At 34.6% G+C, this 21,869-nt stretch overlaps 1 protein-coding gene across 5 annotated transcripts in view; it reads left to right on the plus strand.

Annotated features, from left to right (window-relative positions):
• USP34 (ubiquitin specific peptidase 34) overlaps positions 1 to 21,869 on the plus strand; it is a 256,844-nt gene that overhangs the window by 151,647 nt on the left and 83,328 nt on the right. For all 5 annotated transcript variants that reach the window (XM_047781997.1, XM_047782001.1, XM_047781996.1 and 2 more), the window contains 8 exons: positions 6,933 to 7,133; positions 9,345 to 9,427; positions 14,331 to 14,371; positions 14,539 to 14,663; positions 16,103 to 16,255; positions 17,560 to 17,664; positions 19,770 to 19,825; positions 19,933 to 20,053. In XM_047781997.1, the coding sequence (XP_047637953.1) occupies positions 6,933 to 7,133; positions 9,345 to 9,427; positions 14,331 to 14,371; positions 14,539 to 14,663; positions 16,103 to 16,255; positions 17,560 to 17,664; positions 19,770 to 19,825; positions 19,933 to 20,053 (885 nt within the window). The remainder of the gene's footprint in view (positions 1 to 6,932; positions 7,134 to 9,344; positions 9,428 to 14,330; positions 14,372 to 14,538; positions 14,664 to 16,102; positions 16,256 to 17,559; positions 17,665 to 19,769; positions 19,826 to 19,932; positions 20,054 to 21,869) is intronic.

Genomic DNA, 21,869 nt, shown 5'->3' on the forward strand with positions numbered 1-21,869 from the left:
TTCCTTTATATCAGCACCACTCAAAAATTTATTTCCAGGGAGTTCCTGTGGTGGCGCAGTGGTTAACGAATCCGACTAGGAACCATGAGGTTGCGGGATCGGTCCCTGCCCTTGCTCAGTGGGTTAACGATCCGGCGTTGCCGTGAGCTGTTGTGTAGGTTGCAGACGCGGCTCGGATCCCTCGCTGCTGTGGCTCTGGCGTAGGCTGGTGGCTACAGCTCTGATTCAACCCCTAGCCTGGGAACCTCCATATGCCGCAGGAGTGGCCCAAGAAATGGCAAAAAAAAAAAAAAAAATTTATTTCCAGGAGTTCCCTTTGTGGCTCAGCTGTAACCCAACTAGTATCTGTGAGAATGCAGGTTCTATCCCTGGCCTTGCACAGTGGGTTAAGAATCCGGTGTTGCTATAAGCTGTGGTGTAGGTCGCAGGTGTGGCTGTGGCTGTGGTGTAGGCTGGCAACCACAGCTCCAATTCAACCCCTAAGCCTTGGAACTTCCATATGTTGTGAGTGTGACCCTAAAAAGAAAAATGAATTTCCAGATCATTTTTTACTGGTCTGCAGTAAAATAGGTATAGAACCTAAGAGTAAGCCTTTAGAAATTTTTACAGCAATTGGATAGCGCTGCATTATTTTTACAGTATTTTAGAAAATTATTGATTCTCAACAAAATGAAAGTTTCAGAAAATGGTCCTTTATCACTGTGAATGTAAAGAAGCACTGTTTTAATAAATGTTAGGAAAGTAAAATTGCTCATATAATATTTAAAAATTCATAGTGCTAGACCACACTGTATAATCCAGTTTTGTATTAAATGGAAAGAGTGCTCGTTTCCTGACCTCCAGCAAAGAAAAGTAACATTATCTAACATTGCATTCAAATATTAATCTCTTAGTACCTTTTTTTTGGAATTACCTTAGAACCTAGAAATCTGATGCTCCTGATTGCTATCAAATGGTGCTATGTCCAAAAGATTAACAAACAAAAGTACACTTTAAAAACATATTACTGGAGTTCTGTTGTGGTGCAGCAGGTTAAGGGCCTGCCATTGTCACTGCGGCAGCGTGGGTTGCTGCAGTGGCTTGGGTTTGATCCCTGGTCCGGGAACTTCCACATGCCATGGGCATAGCCAGAAAACCCCCAAAACAACAACAAAAACACACTGCTATTTAGAGATTTTGTTTATCTTACCAGTGGTTTTAATACCTTTTTCCATTTTTATTTTACATATTTTCCTTTCTGGAAAAATTTTTTCTTTCAATTTTTCTTTCATTTTTTCTGATAAGAGAAAAAAAATGTTTTCTTTCTCTTATAGCTCAGATGTATGTTGTGTTTTAATGTTAGTCATATCTTTGTTGCCCCACTAATCTTTCAGAATTATAAAGTGCCTTTTAGTTCTTTGGCAAAGTGGGAGACTTTAACTGAAATCTTTAATGGGTAGTTTATATTATCCATATGTCATTTATAGGACTTTTGTTTATATAAACTGCTCTAAGTTTAGTTTTGAATAAAATATGCAGGGAATCGTATGCTGAAGATTTTCTCGCTCTGCTTCCTTTTAAAATTGTGGATACTCTGGAGTTCTCCTGTGGTGCAGCCAGTTAAGGATCCAGTGTTGTCATTGCAGCAACTTGGGTTGCTGCTATGCTGTGGTTTTATCCCTGTCTTGGGCATTTTTTCATGGTATGAGCATGGCTAAAGAGAAAGATCATGTACTTGGTTATGCTTGGCATGCCCTCCCCCCAAAAAAGAGTAAAAAAAATTGTGGATACTTCTATAAAGTTTTAAGAACACTTTACTACTATATGGACACATTGTAGCCTGGCAACACCTGAGATGCCCATCCTGCCTGAGACACAGATTGCTTTCAAGTCCACTGAGATTCTCTATTTATAATATCTCTTCATATATTAAAGATACTATGGGTAGTCTTATGCACAAAGTTGTTAAATTTTCATGAAGTCCAAATTGTCTTGTTTTTTTTCTTTTGTTACCAAAGCCTTTGCTATCCTGTCCAAGAAAAGTATTGCCAAATAAAATATCATGAAGCTTTTTTGTCCTATATTTCTTCCAAGAGTTTTATTATTTTAGGTCTTATATTTAGGACCTTGATTTGTTTTGAGTTAATTGGTATATGTGGTGTTAGGTAGGGTCCAACTTCATTCTTTTGCATGTGGAGGCTTTCCAGCACCTGTTCTTGAAAAGACTATTTCCCTCAGTGAATGGCACCCTTGTCACTAACCATTTGCCTGTATATATTAGGATAAATTTGGGGGCTTTCTCTTCCATTCCTCTAAATTATTTGCCTGTTTTTATGCCCACTTCACTGTATTGATTTCTGTAGATTTGTAGTGAATTTTGAAGTCAGAAATTCTGAGTCCTCCAATCTTGTTCTTTTTTTTTGTTCTTTTTTTTTTTTTTTGATAGGCAAGAAATAGATTTATTAAGATAGGACGCTTATGGGAGATGCAAGCAGGCAGGCAAGGAGGCTCTGCCCTGAGGATTCTGTGGGCTGTGATTTTTTTTCACCCAAGGGGAGTGGGGTTGTTCTTTTCTTTTAGATTGTTTTGTCTATTTGGAGTCCCTTGGGATTCCTTACGAATTTTATGATGGGTTTTTCTCTTCTTGCAAGGAACATCATTAGGATTTTGTTAGGGATTGCATTGAATCTGTAGATCACTTTGGGTAGTATCAATGTATTAATAATGTCTTCCAGTCCATGAACATGGGATGTGTTACTGTTTATTTATGTTTTTAATTTCTTTGAGCAGTGTTTTGTAGCTTTAGAAGTCTAGTAGCTCCTTGGTTAAGCATTTATTCTTTCTGACGATATTATAAATGAAGTTGTCTTTGTTTTTTTTTAAAGGTTTTTTTTTTGTCTTTTTTTGTTGTTGTTGCTATTTCTTGGGCCGCTCCCTCGGCATATGGAGGTTCCCAGGCTAGGGGTTGAATCGGAGCTGTAGCCACCGGCCTACGCCAGAGCCACAGCAGCGCGGGATCCGAGCCGCGTCTGCAACCTACACCACAGCTCACGGCAATGCCGGATCGTTAACCCACTGAGCAAGGGCAGGGACCGATCCCGCAACCTCATGGTTCCTAGTCGGATTCGTTAACCACTGCGCCACGACGGGAACTCCATGTCTTTGTAATTGCTTTTTTATAGTATTCATTGTTCATAGAAATGCAACTGAATTTTGTATGTTTATATTCTTCTGTTTTGCTGAATTCATTTATTAGTTTTAAGAGCCTTTGAGTGGAGTTTTTAGGGTTTCTGTGTTAATAAATAGATAATTGTACTTCTTTTCCAATTTGAATCCTTTTTATTTTTCTTGTGTAATTTCTCTTTTGTGATTTCTCATGTAATTCAGGCCACAACTTCCACCACTTTGATGAATAGAAGTGGGAAAAGCAGTTATTCTTGTCTTGTTCCTGATCTTAATGAGAGAAATTCTTTCAGTCTTTCATTGTTGAGTATGGTTTTCACTATGGGTTTTTCATATACGGCTTTTATTATGTTGAGGTAGTTTCCTCCCTGTTTTGTTAAGTGTTTTTATCATGAAAGGATGTTGGATTTTGTCAGATGCCTTTTCTAAATTAATTGAGATGATAGGGTCTTTTCCTTCATTGTGTCGATGTGGAGTATTATACTGATAACTTGTTAGGTTGAAACATCCTTGCATTCTAAGGATATATCCCACTTGGTCATGATGTATAATCTTTTCATACATGTTGTTTAATTCTGTTTCCTAATATTTTGTTGAGGGCTTTTTGCATCAGTGTTCAATATTAGTCTGTAGTTTTCTTATAGTATGTTTTGTTTGGCTTTGGTATCAGAGTCATACTGGCTTCATCAAATGAGCTAGAAAGTTCCCTCTTCTTGAGTTTTTTTGGAAAAGTTTGAGGATTGTTGGTATTCTTTATTTTTTAAAATATTTATTTACTTGTTTATTTTTTGCGTTTTAGGGCCACACCTGTGGCACATGGTGGTTCCTAGGCTAGGGGTTGTATTGGAGCTGCAGCTGCCAGCCTGCCCCACTGCCACAGAAATTCCAGATCTGAGCCACACCTGCGACCTACACCACAACTCATGGAACACCAGATCTTTAAGCCACTGAGCGGTGCCAGGGATCAAACCTGAGTCCTTATGGATACTTGTCAGGTTTGTTATCTCTGAGCCACAGTGGGAACTCTACAACAATTGTAGTAGTACTCTCTTAAAATCTTCTCTTTTTCTGTAGAGTTAGTAGAAATTTTCCCACTTTCTTTTTATCTTCCTTTTTTTTTTTTGGCATTTTAGGACCACACCTGCAGTATATGGGAGTTCCCAGACTAGGGACTGAATCAGAGCTGCAGCTGCCGGCCTATGCCACAGCCACAGCAATGCAGTATCGGAGCCACATCTGCAACCTACACGAGCTTATGGCAAGCAGGATCCCTAACCCACTGTGCAAGGCCAGGGATCGAACCCACATCCTCATGGATACTAGTCAGGTTTGTAAACTGCTGAGCCACAACAGGATCTCCCAAAATGTTTCTTTCCACTTTTGTTTCTAATTTTAGTGATTTCGGTTTTCTTTTTTTCTCGATCCTTTCAGCTGAAGGCTTATAAATTTCATTGTTCATTTCAAAGAACCAACTTTTATTTTCACTGATTTTTCTGCAGGTTTTTCTGCTCACTGTTCTGTTTACCTCTGCTCTGATTTTATTTTCTTCATCGTGGTACTAGCTTTAGGTCTAGTTTGTTCTTTTTGTAGTTCCTTAGCTGTAAAGTTAGATTTTTGATACCTTTCTTGTTTTTTTTGAATGTAAACATCTATAGGTATAAATTCCCTCATTAACATTGCTTTTGCTGTATTCCTTAAGTTTCATATTTACCATATTTTTTATCTTCTTATGTGAAGTGTCTCTTCATGTCATGGCTTTTTTTGTTTTATCTGTTTGGGGTTTGTTTTGTTTTGTTTTTTCTTAGTAAAGAGTTCTAAGATTCTTTCCCTTAATCAATTTGGACAAATTTGCTGATCAGTATATGTACCAGGATTATGTGTATTCAATATGTGGTTTACTTTTTCTTTATATTGACTGTGTCTTTTAAGCAGAGAAGTTTTCAATTTTGACAAGATTTGTATCCTAGTGAGAAAATCTTTGTTCCACAATCACAAATATTTTTGTCCTTTGTTTTCTTCAGTAAGTTTTATAGTTATCTTTAACATTTAGGTCTGTGATATGTTTTGAGTTAAGTTTTTATATATGTAGCTTGAGTGACGTTGAGGTTTTGCTGTATTCCACATGGCTGTCCAGTTTTTCTAGCACCATTTGTTGAAACAAAGACTTTTTCTCACTCAAATTTCTTGGTAGTTATTTTGAAAATCAATTATATGGTGTTGCTATTTTCCTGGTCTATTGGTATAGCTATACCACTTAGAAGTAGTATTAGGAAAAGCAGAGAACAGGAGAGAGCTTTGAGGCTCTCATACCTAAGTGATACTTATTTGAAGAAATTGTTTTATTAAAAAAAAATTTTAAGTAGAGCTTTCAGTCATTTAAAAATTTTACTTTTTATACTAAATGATATTTTACAAATGAAATTTTTGTTTTAAATATACATATGGCACAAAGTTTTCAGTTGAATTACTTCTAGAATTGATGAGAATTGCTTTCACTCCAAAATATTAGAATTTATGCCACTATGTGGAGAGACAACTTGTAATATTTTTGCTCCCAACTCTATTTTGTGGGTAAATGACATCTTTAAAAATTTTTTTAAATTATCCTTGATTTACAATGTTATGCCAATTTCTGCTATATAGCAAAGCGACTTGGGGGGGTGTGTGTGTGTGTGTGTGTGTGTGTGTGTGTGTGTGTGTGTGTGTGTGTGTGTGTGTGTGTGTGTATTCTCTTTTTAATATTCTTTTCCATCCTGGCCTATCCCAGGAGATTGGATATACTTCCCTGTGCGAGGCAGTAGAACCTTGTTAATCCTTTGTAAATCTAATAGATTGTATCTGCTAACCCCAAACTCTCAATCTATCCCTCTCCCCACCCCTTCTTTGGCAACCACCAGTCTATTCTTTATGTCCTGTTTCTCATTTGTGCCACACTTTAGATTCTATATATGTGATAATATATCATATTTGTCTTTCTCTTTGTACTTCACTTAGTTAGTATGATAATGTGCAGTTGCTTCCATGTTGCTGTAAATGGCACTGTATCATTCTTTTTAATGGCTGAGTAGTATTCCATTGTATGTATGTACCACCTCTTCTTTATCCGTGCATCTGTCAGTGGATATTTTATGTTGTTTCCTTGTCTTTGCTATTATGAATAATGCTACTGTGAACATAGCAGTACATGTATGTTTTTTAGGAGATCAGGCGTGTTCAGGGTGGTATGGCTGTAGACTGATAATAGGTTTTTGAATTACAGTTTTGTCCCAGCTATATGCCCAAGCGTGGACCGCTAAATCATATGGTAATTCTATTTTTAGTTTTCTGAGGAGCTTCCATATTGTTCTCCATAGTGGTTGTATTGATTTACATTCCCAGCAGTGTAGGAGAGTTCCCTTTTCTCCACACCCTCTCCAGCATTTGTTGGTAAATATCTTTATTAGCATATTAGTAATTTTTAAAAATTTTAGTACATTCTGAGCAGTATATTTTTTTAAATCTTGTATCTCTCTATTACATATATTTATATGATGGTTTCATAATAGAAATGCAGTATCAATTCCATTTCATTAAATATACTTTCTAGTGTTTAGTAAATTTATCTTTGTAAGATTGAATTTTTACCAACCATAATACACAAGCAGCAAAATTTCTGTACCCCATGGGTCAAATACTAAGTGTAATTATTTTCCAGGCTTTAATTTCAAGTTGTATAATGACCATATTAAATTAATGAATATAGGGAAATGACATTTTTTTCTTATTCACAGTGGCAGCTAGACTGTCTTGCTTGCTTGCTGAAGTTAATATGCCAGTTTGCAGTAGATCCATCAGATTTGGATTTAGCTTATCATGATGTATTTGCCTGGTCTGGTATAGCAGAGAGCCATAGGAAAAGAACGTGGCCTGGCAAATCAAGGAAGGCTGCTGGTGATCATGCAAAGGGTCTTCATATACCCAGATTAACAGAGGTAAAGTATAGAAGTTACTATTAAATTGTAGTAGTAAATTCTGTTTGTGTTTTAAGAGAGCTTGTTTATTTTTGCTGTTTTTATTCAATGATTTTTCTTATTTTTCATTATAGCTGATTTAGTCTAATGTCATTTTTCTACTGTACAGCAAGGTGACCCAGTCACACGTATACATACACATTCTATTTTTGTTTTTACAAAGTGAATACAGTAATGTATACAAAATACAATCCCAGATTACTACTATATGACCTAACAATAGAGTTGATGCCTTCATTTTAAAGCAGTAGAAATTATGAAGCAGTAATAACATTTCAGTTTATCATTCAGAATGCAAGAATGCATTAATTATATGCCATTTTAATGGTATCTAACTATAGGATTGAGTTCATTAATTAGTCTCAGTGATTTTTACCCTGAGTGTATCAGAATCCATTCAGGAAAACAAACCACCTTAGGTATTTCAACAGAGCGAATTTAAAATAGAGAACTGGTTTTACACATGTGTGTTTGGAGGACTAAAAATAGAAAAAGGATTTTTGAGGCAAGTAAAACCATTCACTACCCTCTGGGGGGGTTGAGGAATATATGGGAAAAGCTGTGATTATCAGAAATGAGAAGCGTAAAGGAGGGGTCCTGTTGAACTGGAGTTTAGGTCTCTAAGAAAGTGGTTCTATTACTGCTTCTGAAGTCAATTGCCTCTTTCCATTAAAATACTTCTGGAACAGTGCCAGGAGAAGAAGCAAGGAAGTAATCCCTTTAATATCCTAGATTGACAAAGCTGGTGGGAAGCCAGCTGGCAGAGAAGGAACTTAGTTTATAATGTACCAGCCCTCACATTATACAGCAGGTACCCAGTTTGGTAGATTTAGAGCTAAAAGAAGATCACACAATAACCAGCATCTCCAGCAATACAATTAGAATTCTTTTTGACTGTAGATTGATGTTTATGTGATCAAATATTTGCCCTTCCATTGTTTCTGTCAGTGACTTGGAAACTTGGGAAGGATGAAGATGAATTTTTACTTGAAATTTCTTCATTTTGTAACCTTTTGAGAATGGCACATCATTTCATACCTGCCCATCCTCAGGGTTGTTACTGATAGAAATACATATATCCAAATGTGGAATTTTTAAATAATTGGCTTGTTTTTTAAATAAACTTATTCAAGTTCATAATTACTGAAAATAATTTAGAATATGCATGTGAACCTTCCCCGAAATCGTGGGTCACTAACATTAATAGTTTTATGTGTTATCTTTTTATGTGCAGATTTTTTCCTTCACACATGCCAGTGTTACGTTTTTGTAGTTTGGAAAAGAGCATATTTTATATATTTTCATTTGTTTATCATAGTAATTAGGACTTAGTATGTGAATCTAAGCTATTTGGGGAAAAATTTTTTTTATGCTAATTCTGTTGATAAAAGCATCTGATAGCAAGGAAGAATACTTTTTCTTGTAATAATGTACCGTTGTGCATTATTTCACTTGTTCTCCTTTAATGGCCTTTTTAGAAGGTTCAAATTCCAAAATGAACCTTCAAATTCTAACCTAAATACAGCTTTTCTTGAAGCTTTCCCCTTTTTGCCAGGGACAGATTTGTTGCTATTCCCTTCTATTTTAGAAGGGATTCAATAATTCTTACGTTAGCAGGTATTTTTTTCACTTTATAGATAAAGAACTAGAACCTAGAAATTACACATTAAAGTCATGGAACTTGAAAGTTAGTGAACTGAACATTGAACCTCAAGATTTTAAACCTAGAATCCATGCTCTTAATCTGTGGTGTATTCTTTTCTATATTTATTTCAGGATGGTTGACCAAACTGCCACTGCTTGACTTTTTTTCTAATTTCAAAAGTGAAAAATGTTATTTTACCTACTGCCCAAGAAAATCCAATGACATGTAATATATATAATATTTTTCTTAATTTATTGGATGTCATGCAGATAATCTGTAAATCAAATATAAATAAAGGATTTGCATATATATTTCCAAATTTTCAGTATTTTCTTTTTAAAGTTGCTGTTCTTTGGTTACAGAAATCTGGTTTTCTAATACTTAATATTTTATAGTATTTTCCAATAACCATTTTAAAGCTACTCTTTTTTTTTATAAGTAAAAATTACGGTAATTTGGAGTCTTTGGTTAAAAATAGTTTTGTGTCTTAGTGTATTTATAGGTTTTTTTATGTTTTTGTTTTGAAGGTATTTCTTGTTCTTGTCCAAGGAACAAGTTTGATTCAGCGACTCATGTCTGTTGCTTATACATATGATAATCTGGCTCCTAGGTATGAAGTTTCTACATAATTTATATATATATATATATATATTTTTTTTTTTTAGTAAGAATATAGTGCTTTAAATTTTCAGTTAGAAAAATTTAAAATCTAAAAGAAAAAATTGTTAGGGTGTTTTAGTGAACTCTCATCACTTAACTAGATTTGCATATTGTTATCTACATTTTTATTACTTTATCATGAGCATGCATTTTCTCTGTCTGTGCACGCATTTATTTACATATTATCCTGAATCTTGTAAGAGTTTAGACATCATGATCATTTACCCATAAATAGTTTGATGTGTCTCCTAAGACCAAGGATATTTTCTTAACAAATATAATTAAGTACTTAAGTTTGAAAATTTTAACATTAATGTAATATTATCTAACACATAGTCCATACTCAAATTGTCCCATTAACATTCTTTTACAGCAGCTTTTTCCTGGTCCAGGATCACATACTCTGTTTAGTAGTTATATTTCTTCCATTTCCTTTAATCGAGGATACTTTTAGACTTGCTTTCATGATACAGACATTTCCAAGTATTATAGGCTAATTCTTTTTTTTTTTAAATTTTATTGAAGTATAGTTGATTTAAAATGTGATGATTTCTGAATGATTCAGTTATACACATACATATATCCATTTTTTTCAGATTCTTTTCTTGTGTAGGTCATCATAGAATATTGGGTGTAGTTTCCTGTGCTATACGGCAGGTCCTTTTTTGACCATCCATTCCATGTATATAGGTCAATTCTTTATAAAGCCTTTCAATTTAGGTCTTTCTGATTCTAATTAGATGCAGATTACACTTTTTAGCAGGATATCCCACAAGTAATGTAGCTTTCCCAATGCATCCTGGTAGTATCAGTTTGTCTTTTATTAATGATAATAATTTTGATCAGTTAATCTGATTTCCTCCAAGTTTCTCTACAATCAAATTTCTGATTTTTCTTTTCTGATTAAAAGTAACCCTGTGGGAAGGTATTTTGCAACTGCTTCAATTTCCTGATTCTCATGAAACTTTAATTCTTGACTTTTAAAATTCAGTGATAATCTTACCTTAATTAAATATTAGTATAATATTTGCAACCTAGTGATTTTCTAACTCTTACCTTTCATTTTATGTTTATTATTTGACATTCTATTGTACGGAAGATCTTTTTCTACCTTTTATTTAGTATCAATTTTGATTTTTTTAATCATTCAATATAATTTATTATTCTTACTGTTCCCTTAGCTCAAATTATACCTGAGTTGGCTTCTTCAGTCTTGTTCATGTGTCCTTTGGCTATGTCCCCATTATTTGAGGAGAGGAGAGGAGTCTTTTTTTTTTCCTTTCTGTCACTTCAAGATCTTCCAGGCTTGGAGTTTCCCTGTTTTGTTCTGTAATCAGCATTTCCTTAAGAAGCCCTAGTTCCTGTTGGTGGAAAACCTGCAAAACATGGGTACTAACTGCTGTTAGTGTTTCCTGAAGCTTCTAGGCCCTCAGTAGGTAAAACTAGAAATAATGTGTTTAAGAATATAGTTTAAATATGTTAAAATGATCTCATTTATGTGGGCTGCGTTGGAGATTTTTTGAAATAATGTACAGAATTTTAATAATATATAAATGATAATTGTTAATTCATGAGAACCTGTTTGCCTTAAATAATCACATAAATAAGGTTAAAGTATGTAGAATTAATTTTCAAGAGATATATTCTGAAGGTGTGTTGTTGAGCTGAAGTTGGCTGTTGTCCTCAAATGAATTACAAAGCTAATGTAAATAGCTTTATTTTTTAAAAAAGTTTATGTAATTTTTTTTCATTATAGCTGGTTTACAATGTTCTGTCAGTTTTCTACTGTACAGCATAGTGACCCAGTTATACATGTATACATTCTTTTTTCTCACATCATCATGCTCCATCATAAGTTACTAGATAGAGTTCACAGTGCTACACAGCAGGATCTCATTGCTTATCCATTCCGACGGCAATAGTCTGCATCTATTAACCCCAAGTTCCCAATCCATCCTGCTCCTTCCCCCACCCCCTTGGCAACCTCGAGCTCTTCCCCAAGTCCATGATTTTCTTTTCTGTGGAAAGGTTCATCTGTGCCATATATTGGATTCCAGATATAAGTGATACCATATGACATTTGTCTTTCTCTTTCTGACTTACTTCATTTAGTATGAGAGTCTCTAGTTCCATCCATGTTGCTGCAAATGGCATTATTTTGTTCTTTTAATGTAAATAGCTGTAAAAATGCTTATTAACTTTATTTATTGCTAATAGCTAGTTACTTGTTTTTAAATGCTTTGAAAAGTCACTTTTGTGAATTCCTGTTGTGGCCCCATGAGGATGAGGGTTCAATCCCTGGCCTCGCTCATTGGGTTAAGGATCCGGTGTTGCCATGAGCTGTGATGTAGGTCACAGATGTGGCTCAGATCCTGCATTGCTGTGGTTGTGGTGTAGGCCAGCAGCTGCAGCTCCAATTCAGCTCCTAGGCTGGGAACTTCCATATGTCACAGGTGCAGCTCTAAAAAGCAAAAAAAAAAAGTTACCTTTGGAGTTCCTTCTTTGGTGCAGTGGGTTAAGAATCGGATTGCGTCAGTTTAGGTTGCTGAGAGACGCAGGTTCAATCCTTGACCTTGCGCAGTAGGTTAAAAGATGTGGCATTGCAACATCTACAGGTTGGATTCAGTTCCTGGCCTGGAAACTGATCTGCTGTAGGTGCAGCCATTTAAAAAAAAAAAAAAAAAAAAAAGTTCCAGCCATGGCTCAGCAGAAACACATCTGACTAGTATCCATGAGGATGCAGGTTTGATCCCTCGCCTCGCTCAGTGAGTTAAGGATCTGGTGTTGCCATGAGCTGTGGTGTGGGTTGCAGACATGGCTCAGATCTGGTGTGGCTGTGGCTGTGGTGTAGGCCGGCAGCTGCAGCTTGGATTCGACTCCAGCCTGGGAACCTCCAAATACCACTGGTTTGGCCCTAAAAAAAAAGTCACCTTCATAGCAATGGTTGTATATAAGTAGCATGATTATTTTAAGTCCAGCTTTACCTCACTGGACTCTTAAGTTCTATATGAACTATATCTGATTTTGCCTATTATTGTCAGTGCCAGGTACCTTACCTCATTATTTTTTAAACATACAAATAGATAATGTGGAGAAACAAAGAAAGTGCTATAACATGACCTTGATTTGTATGATAAAATACATTTTATAAACAACTTAAATGTCCACCGACAGAGGAGTGGATAAAGAAGATGTGGTACATATACACAATGGAATACTACTCAGCCATTAAAAGGAAAGAGATAACGGCATTTTTAGCAACATAGATGGATCTAGAAATTATCATGCTAAGTGAAGTCAGACAATGAGACACCAACATCAAATGCTATCTCTTACATATGGAATCTAAAAAAAAGGACACAATGAACTTCTTTGCAGAACAGATACTGACTCACAGACTTTGAAAAACGATTTCCAAATGAGACAGGTTGGGGGTGGGGGGATCTGTTGTGGTTTGGGGATGATAATGCTATAATATTGGGTTGTGATAATTGTGGTATACCTATAAATATAATAAAATTCATTAAGTAATACAAAATAAAAATAAAAAAATACAATTTGTACACCAAGTACCCTTTACTCTCCAGTTAAATGATTCTTAATCTTCCTCCTTGTCCTCTGTTAAAACACATATTTTGCTGCTATTAAAGCTGGTTCTCTAGCAATTCTTGATTCCATTCTTAAAGATCTCATTACAGTCTTTGTAATGTGAGGGCCCCCCACCCTCAACCTGCATGTTTTCTTGCTCCTGCCCTGTGCCATTGTCTTTTCATAAGCCTTCATCATCTGTTTATATGGTGCTGGGAGGTTTATCTAAATTAAGGTAGCTAAAATGAACCTTTTGCCTATTATCAAAAAATCTTAGGTTGCTACAGATTTAAAAGATAGATGGGTAGGTTGCTCTTGGTAATAAAGTTAAATATATTAAGCCACTATGATAATAAAAGTTAAATGTGAAATATGGCCAGCTACTTGATTTATATGTTTTAACTTTTTAGTACCTTTTACTTTAAATCAATATGGGTAAGTCTTGTATTTGAGATTTTAAAAGGTGATTTTGTTAATTATAGCAATATGGGAATGTTAGAGATCAGTGTCTTTAAAAAAAATTTAGTTTATTTATAAGGCAGATTATAAATTGCTCTGTACTGGTCTTGTTAAAAATGAAAAATTTGGTGATTTCTACTGTGGAACAGCCCATTAAGGATCCAGCATTGTCACTGCTGTCTGGTTACTTCTGTGGTGCGTGTTCAATTCCTTGGCCCCAGAACTTCCACATGTTGCAGGTGTGGCCAAAAAAAAAAAAAAAAAATTTAGTGTTGAGTTTTTAAATTGAGGTAAGACGTTTTCCATTAAAGTTACTAAAATATCATGGGGAAAAATAGAAGCGAAATAATATGGAATTAAGTTAGTCATTTTCAATAATTTGCTTTTAACCATTTCTGATAGAAATTGGCATTGGCATTAATAAAACAAAGGAAGGGCATTTTATGCCATTGTATTTAGAGTCTAAACTCTTAAGTTCAGACTCTAAACTGTTATAACATTCCTTTTAGTAATATATTTCTCTTTAGTAACCAAGGCTTTAGTATTTTATAAGTGTTCGCTTCAGTCAATGTGGGATTCGCTCAGATTTTATTAAATCTGACTAGTCATTTGGTGTTTGCTGTAGTAAGATTTTGCCAGTGATTCTTCAGATAAAAAATGAAAACTATAGGAAATAAATTAGTGCCTTTTGTGAAGTCTAATCTCTTGAGGGACAGGGAAAGTTAAAGGGTTTGTGGTAATAAATTGAGTTATTTTAATTAATTGCTGAATTTAATTATTGGTGGTGATGTGTTCTTACTTTACAGAGTTTTGAAAGCTCAGTCTGATCACAGGTCTAGACATGAAGGTAAGGGTTCCACAAAGTTAATTTTTAATAGATAAAGATTTGGAAGACTAGATAAGTTTATGTACAATATTTTTAATAATGAGCATTTTTTTCTCTTTATAGCACAAGCCTTTAGACTAAATTATTTTTTTCCCGACTAAATTATTTTTTTCCCGATTTCTCTTTAGTTTCACATTATTCAATGTGGCTCTTGGTGAGTTGGGCTCATTGCTGTTCTTTAGTGAAATCTAGCCTTGCTGATAGTGATCATTTACAGGATTGGCTGAAGAAATTGACTCTCCTTATTCCTGAGGTAAGCTAAAGATTGAAGATTAGTATTACTCTTCATGTTTTTTCATAGTATTAAATTGATAATAGAAGAGCTAATGGAAACAAGTGAGCATGATTCCATAAATGTATCATGCTACCTGGAATGTACTTGAGTGATCTAGAGTGTTTTGAACCATGTACACTGATGTGTGAGCATTGAATATTCTTAGCATTCATATTTGTCTTTTTCTGCAATGTTTGTTTACATTGTGACACTTTTGTTTTCAGTGTTTGTTATAGTCTTTTTTTTGGAGGGGGTGTTTGGAAGGACTTGAGCATTTATTTTCGTAATTGATGTTTTAGAGAAGTTTCTTTTGCTTTTTCTGTTAGAGTGCATCCTTGGATATGGAAGAGGCTAAAAATAAGTTAAATATTTTTCCTTTTGATTTAAGTGTTGATACTAAAGGCAGTATCATTTTCATTAATTATATGTTGATTTACTCAACCCATATTCCTAAATGAAATAGTAGAAAACAATCTTACTAATACAGTTACCCACAGTAGTCACATCTTTTTTTTTTTTTTTTGTCTCTTCTAGGGCCGTACCTGCAGCATATGGAGGTTCCCGGGCTAGGGGGTCTAATCAGAGCTGTAGCCACTGGCCTATGCCAGAGCCACAACAAAGCAGGATCTGAGCCGCGTCATCAACCTACACCACAGCTCACGGCAACGCCGGATCCTTAACCCACTGAGCAAGGCCAGGGATTGAACCTGAAACCTCATGGTTCCTAGTTGGATTCGTTAACCACTGAGCCACGGTGGGACCTCCAGTCACATCTTTTTTAGAGTACATTTTCTAATATTATTAGCTCTGTATTGAATGCATATGTGTTCCTATTCTGACCTTCTCCCAAGTAATTGTTGTGACATTTGGACAAGATTTTAAAATATGTTAGGAGTTCCCGTCGTGGCTCGGATCCTGTGTTGCTGTGGTTGCTGTGGCTCTGGCGTAGGCCGGGGGCTACAGCTCCAATTCGACCCCTAGCCTGGGAATCTCCATATGCCGCGGGAGCGGCCCAAAGAAATAGCAAAAAAAAAAAAAAAAAGATTGTAAAATATGTTAAATGTTTTGGTTGAAGTTTCTTCTATTTCTGAAAGTATTTTTCATGTACTTAATCATGTAAATTATTATGCATATTGTCTTTTCAATCCCTTTTGTATTTGTCTATTCTTGTGTTTACTTGGTTTGTTTTTATGACCATATTTGCGAATTTATAAAATGTTTTACTTATTACTATGTACATTGGGGTACTTCATTTGATCATATATTATTTACATGCATGAATATGTGATTAGGACATTGCATTTTAAAATATGTTACTAAAGAAGCCACCTAACGTTGTTTCTGCCATTTAATTAACATCAAGATTAACTTCTTAATACTAACTCAGACTATCTTTGGAACTTTCTTTTTTCATTTAGACTGCAGTTCGTCATGAGTCTTGCAATGGTCTTTATAAGTTGTCTCTGTCAGGACTGGATGGAGGAGACTCAATCAATCGCTCTTTTTTGCTGCTGGCTGCCTCAACATTATTGAAATTTCTTCCTGATGCTCAGGCACTCAAACCTATCAGGGTAAGATTTTACTGTGTTTAGGAGCAGTTTCCTATTTCTGCAGTTTCCTTTGCCCCAGGTTTATCATTGTATTATCTGTCCATGTAATTTCCATTACTTGTTTACTATCTATAGTTTTCACTAGGAGGATAGTAGTTATAGAGTTCTTAAAGTGACAGCATTGTGACATATTATGTCCATGTTATATCTAGGGATGTAATCTGTGTGCTTTAGTTTCAGCTCTCTGGGATATTCTGTTTTGGAAATAGCATTTGTCCTTACTAGATTCTAAGCCTCGTGTGTTAATAAGGTGGATGAGGGAGTTCCCTGGTAGCCTAGCGAGTTAGGGATCCAGCATTGTCACCACTGTGGCTTGGGTCACTACCGTGGCACAGGTTTGATCATTTGCCCTGGAACTTCTCCATGCTGTGGGCTTGACCAAAAAAATTAAAAGTGGCAGAGTTCCTGTCATGGCTCAGCGGAAACAAATATGATTAGCATCCATGAGGACATAGGTTCAATCCCTGACCTCTCTTAGTGGGTTAAGGATCTGGTGTTTCCATGGGCTGTGGTGTAGGTCACAGACATGGTTTGGATCCCACGTTGCTGTGGCTGTGGTGTAGGCCAGTGGCTACAGCTCCGACTCCACCCCATATTCTGGAAACCTCCATATGCTGCAGCTGTAGCCCTTAAAAAAAAAGCCAAAAAAATTTAAAAGTTGAATGATAAAAACTTCATAAATTTAGCTTTCTTCTTATTCATTCATGGTTGTTTTATGTATGTTACTCTGAATTCTCAATAGCACATGATTTATCCAGAGCTTAGTAAGTTAATTTTACTCATCCCAGAAGTATGATGCATCGTAGGATTTACATTTTTCTCCATATTTACTATCGTTGACTATGTAAGGAATGTAATGCATTCTTTATTTTCAGATTTCAAAACTATAATAGACCATTGCTTGTGGGTAGATTTATATTTACTCATTTTCTATAGGTTTCTATTCCTTGTACATTTTCTTTGAATTTTTAGTTGCTATTAGATTATTTAGCATTTATAGGTTATTCATATTCTTTCCAAGTAGGTTATAAGTAATTTGAGAGTATTATTTCTCTGAAACTTTTCTTATTATTCACTTTATGTATCTAGTTACTCTAATTTTATAGAAACTGGAAATGTTCTCTACATTTTTTTTTGTTAAATTTTAAATAGTATTGAGTTTGTAGAGATTTAATTTTTTATAGAGCCTGTAGTTTGTAAAATGTAATTTTAAGTTATTCCCCCTTTTAAAATATTTTCACAAAGTTTAAATTTTTTTTTAATAGATAGATGATTATGAAGAAGAACCAATGTTAAAACCTGGATGTAAAGAATATTTTTGGTTGTTGTGCAAATTAATTGACAATATACATATAAAGGATGCTAGTCAGGTATGTTCAGAAAATTGACATTATCTTGTTAAGAGATGAATTATGCACATATATGTTCATGAACATGTAAGTCCTTATTATTAAGGTCATTTTAATCAATCTGTAGTGAATTGAAAATGCCATTGTTTTTCTACTGTGTTTGTACCTTTCTGTTATGCTCTAATTCCTTTCTTCAGTTTTACTTTGACCTTAGTTGAAATATCTTCACTTGGTGTACATGTAAGTAGTTTCTGGTATCTTCTGAATAAGATTTGTGGATGTAAAATCTTCCTTGAAGCATGAAATTTAGACTTAAAATATACAGCTTTCTATAAATAGCAAGTGGATTCTGAGTATGTAAAATAAAATTGCAATTCAAATAAAAGTTACTTTAAGCTAGGAGTTACTGCTGTTGCACAGTGGATTCAATTCACTGCCTGGCACAGTGGATTGAGGATCTGGTGTTGCTGCAGCTATGATGTGGCTCACAGCTCTGGCTAGGATTCAGTCCCTGGCGTAAGAACTTCCATATGCCACAGGGGTGGCTGAAAAAGAAAAAACAAAAACCAGTTACTTTAAGCTAAAGAAACCTCCGTCAGTTTGCTGATCTCCTAATTTTCTTATAGGAGACTAATATGATACTTCTGTCCAAACAAATATTCAAAACAAGTTGATTTCAAAAACAAACTTGCTGCATAAATTTTTTTCTTTATTGTAAATTTAGTAAGCTAAAATACATCTCATTGATGTCAGGAAAAAAAAAGAAACATTTGAAAAAGACGCATTATTTAGGAAACATTTTTTTTCAGTTTTTTTTCATGTGTTTCTGTGAAAGTCCAGTATATACACTTCACATTTTAAAAATCCTGTAATATTCAGACTTTCTACTTTCAAGGAACAGTTTACATCTGAATTCTTACTCTCCTTTTCATTTGAGAAATAATTATAAAAATTAATGTTGAACATGTTTTAAATTTTTTCTTCGATTTTTATTGAATTGTAATTAGCATATAGCACTACATAAGTTCAAGATGTAAGTATAATGATTTGGTTTATATACATCATGAAATGATTACCACAATAAGTTTAGTTGAACATCACATCTCATATTGACACAAAATTAAAGAAACAAAAAAAAAATTTTCCTTATGATGAGCACTTCACTTCCCTCCCTTAACTTTCATATATAACACATAGCAGTGTAAATTATATTTATTATGTTGTGCATTACATTCCTAGTGCTTAATTATATCTGTTGACTGGCAATCCTAGTCTCCCCCTCCCCAAAACATGTTTAATGCATTTGACTTTATCCATAAAATGTTGGTGCCAGATAAACATTGGTTTCTTTTTTTTTGTTACCCTCTGGTTGCAGATTTAAAAGTTGGAATCTAGTATTTCTTGCTTGCTAGTTAATTTTCTTTCTTAGAGATACAAGTTTCTTTGGGAATCCTCTTAAGTTTTATTTGATGAAGTCCATTTTAATTTTGTTGCTCAGCTATAATGAGAATTAAAGATTTCTGAAATTAACTATATTTAAATTTACTCTGAAGATGATATTAAAAACAAACCTTAGGAGTTCCCGTTGTGGCTCAGTGGTTAACAACCCAACTAGTATCCATGAGGACTCAGGTTCTCGGGCATTGCAGTAAGCTGTGGTATAGGTCGCAGACATGGCTCAGATCCTCATTGCTGTAACCATGGTGTAGACCGGAAGCTACAGCTCTGATTCGACCCCTAGCCTGGGAACCTTCACATGCCATAGGTGTGGACCTAAAAATGCAAAAGACAAAAAAACAAACAAAAACTTAGTGGTATGTGAATTACATCCCAATAAAATGGTTAAATTTTAAAAAGTCTAGTGTCTTCATTAAATTACCATGACTATCATAATTTATTACCAATATTCATTCTTTTTTAAAGGACTGTTAATGATATGTTTATAACCATAATTTTATTGATGTTATGTATGAGTAGCTATGTATTGTTTGTAATATAACTGATATATTAATGAATTTAAAAGAACCAAATTCTTGTTATTTGAAAGAGTTTTTTGTTTTAATAATTCTGAAATACTAAAGATAAAATTCATTACTTGAATTTTATATTTTTCTCATTGTTTTAAGACAACACTCCTCGACCTGGATGCTTTGGCACGACATTTGGCTGATTGTATTCGAAGGTAAGGTTTGATGTGAATTGAATGTGATTGAAACAAGATTAAGGCCATAATTACATAAAGGCCATAATTACATAACTATCTTATTTTGCTTGTGTTCTTCTTTGTAGCAGGGAGATCCTTGATCATCAAGATGGTAATATAGAAGATGATGGCCTTACAGGACTCCTGAGGCTTGCAACAAGCGTTATTAAACACAAACCACCCTTTAAATTTTCAAGGGAAGGACAGGTAGGATGAAATATTGAGCTTTTTTGTTTCTTTGTATGTGGATATGTTAAATTTCTTTAAACATGCACACATAAATTTTGCCTGAACTTTATTGCTGGCAGGAACTGTGAACTTTGAATAAAATGAACCCTAGAAATGTAAATCTTAGCCTTGTTTTTAGAATGTAGTTTTAATTCCTATGACTGTATATAAAAAGGCAACTTCTACTTTAATAGTACATTTTTATAGGATTGAATATTCTGAATTAAAAACTTAAACAATGGAATTAGTAAGTAGTCATTATAGAATACTAACTGGTTTGATATGATAAAGGCCCATTTGACATAAAATACATTATTGAGGAATTCCTTTTATGGATCAGTGGTTAAACAAACCCGACTAGGATCCATGAAGATGCAGGTTTGATCCCTGGCCTTGCTCAGTATGTAAAGGATCCATTGTTGCTGTGAGCGGTGGTGTAGGTCGCAGATGCAACTCAAATCTGGCATTGCAGTGGCTGTGGTATAAGCCAGCAGCTACAACTCTTGATTTGCCCCTTAGCCTGGGAACTCCACATGCCACAAGTGCAGCTCTAAAAAAAAAATTTCTGTTAATGACTATTTGATAACACCTAATGATTCTAAACCGAGAAATGTCTGCTTAATCTTTAGGTTAAATTATTTACTCTGCCATTGACACTTTTGTCATTGCCTTCATTTCGAGAGTTAGTTTTGGTTTGTAGGGTTATCTTGAGGTTGTTGATTGTGTTAGAAAATGGGAAAAAGGATGCAAGATTGTCTCCACAAGAATAGGCTAGGGGATTCTTGAGGTAAACTGAAGGTAACAACAGTCTAATCAGTCTTAAACTGTGCTACTACCCCTGTTCCACAAAGCTGTTTTGTGTTTTCTTCTGGGTCTTTTTAAATTTTTTTCATTACACTCACTGGTAATAACTTGATTTATTTAGTCTTGCTGGTTTAAGTCTCATGTTATATATAAACTAATCTGTACCTTTTTTTATTTGAAAATATAAATTATTAATTGATTTTTTCTGATAATGTATCATTTATAAAGAAAAAAATTTCAGGTAGTGCTGACAAGAAGAGTCCTAGGACTTTATGTGGCTAAATTAAATACATAGGTATGTAATTTATATTATGTAAATACCATTCTGTGATTTGTAGTGTTCATTTCAAACGAATGCATCAAAAAAAGGAAATATGTTAAGATAAAATTATATAAAGAGGGAAATAACTATTAACATAAATGTCAATAAAGATTAAATTAAGAAAAAAAATGCAGCAAACATCCTTGTTTACCTGTCCCATTATGTACTCATATAAATTAAGAGTAAGTTTGATTCATTTTAATCAGAATACATCAATTTGCAAAAGACTCAGTTTGTACTCCCTGTCTCACTATATAAGAGTACCAGTTTCTTAGACATCTTCACATTTCTTTAGATGGCTTTTTAAGTCTTATTTCTTAGGTTTAGTTTTATTTCTGTAGTTGTTGTTGAAGATGAGTGTCTTTTTTTTTTTTTTTTTTTGGTGTTTTTAGAGCCGCACTCATGGCATGTGGAGGTTCCCAGGCTAGGGGTCTAATCAGAGCTGTTGCTGCCGGCCTACATCAGAGTCACAGCGACGCGGGATCCAAGACGAGTCTGTGACTGACACCACAACTCTTGGTAACGCCGGATCCTTAACCCAGTGAGCAAGGCCAGGGATCGAACCTGCAACCTCAAGGTTCCTAGTCTGATTCATTTCCGCTGCACCACGACGGGAACCCCATTAAGTTTTCTTCTTTATTTTTAGAAGTTCTTTATTTTGAAAATATC

The sequence above is a fragment of the Phacochoerus africanus genome, chromosome 5 (genome assembly GCF_016906955.1).
Source record: "Phacochoerus africanus isolate WHEZ1 chromosome 5, ROS_Pafr_v1, whole genome shotgun sequence".
Lineage (NCBI taxonomy): Eukaryota > Metazoa > Chordata > Mammalia > Artiodactyla > Suidae > Phacochoerus > Phacochoerus africanus.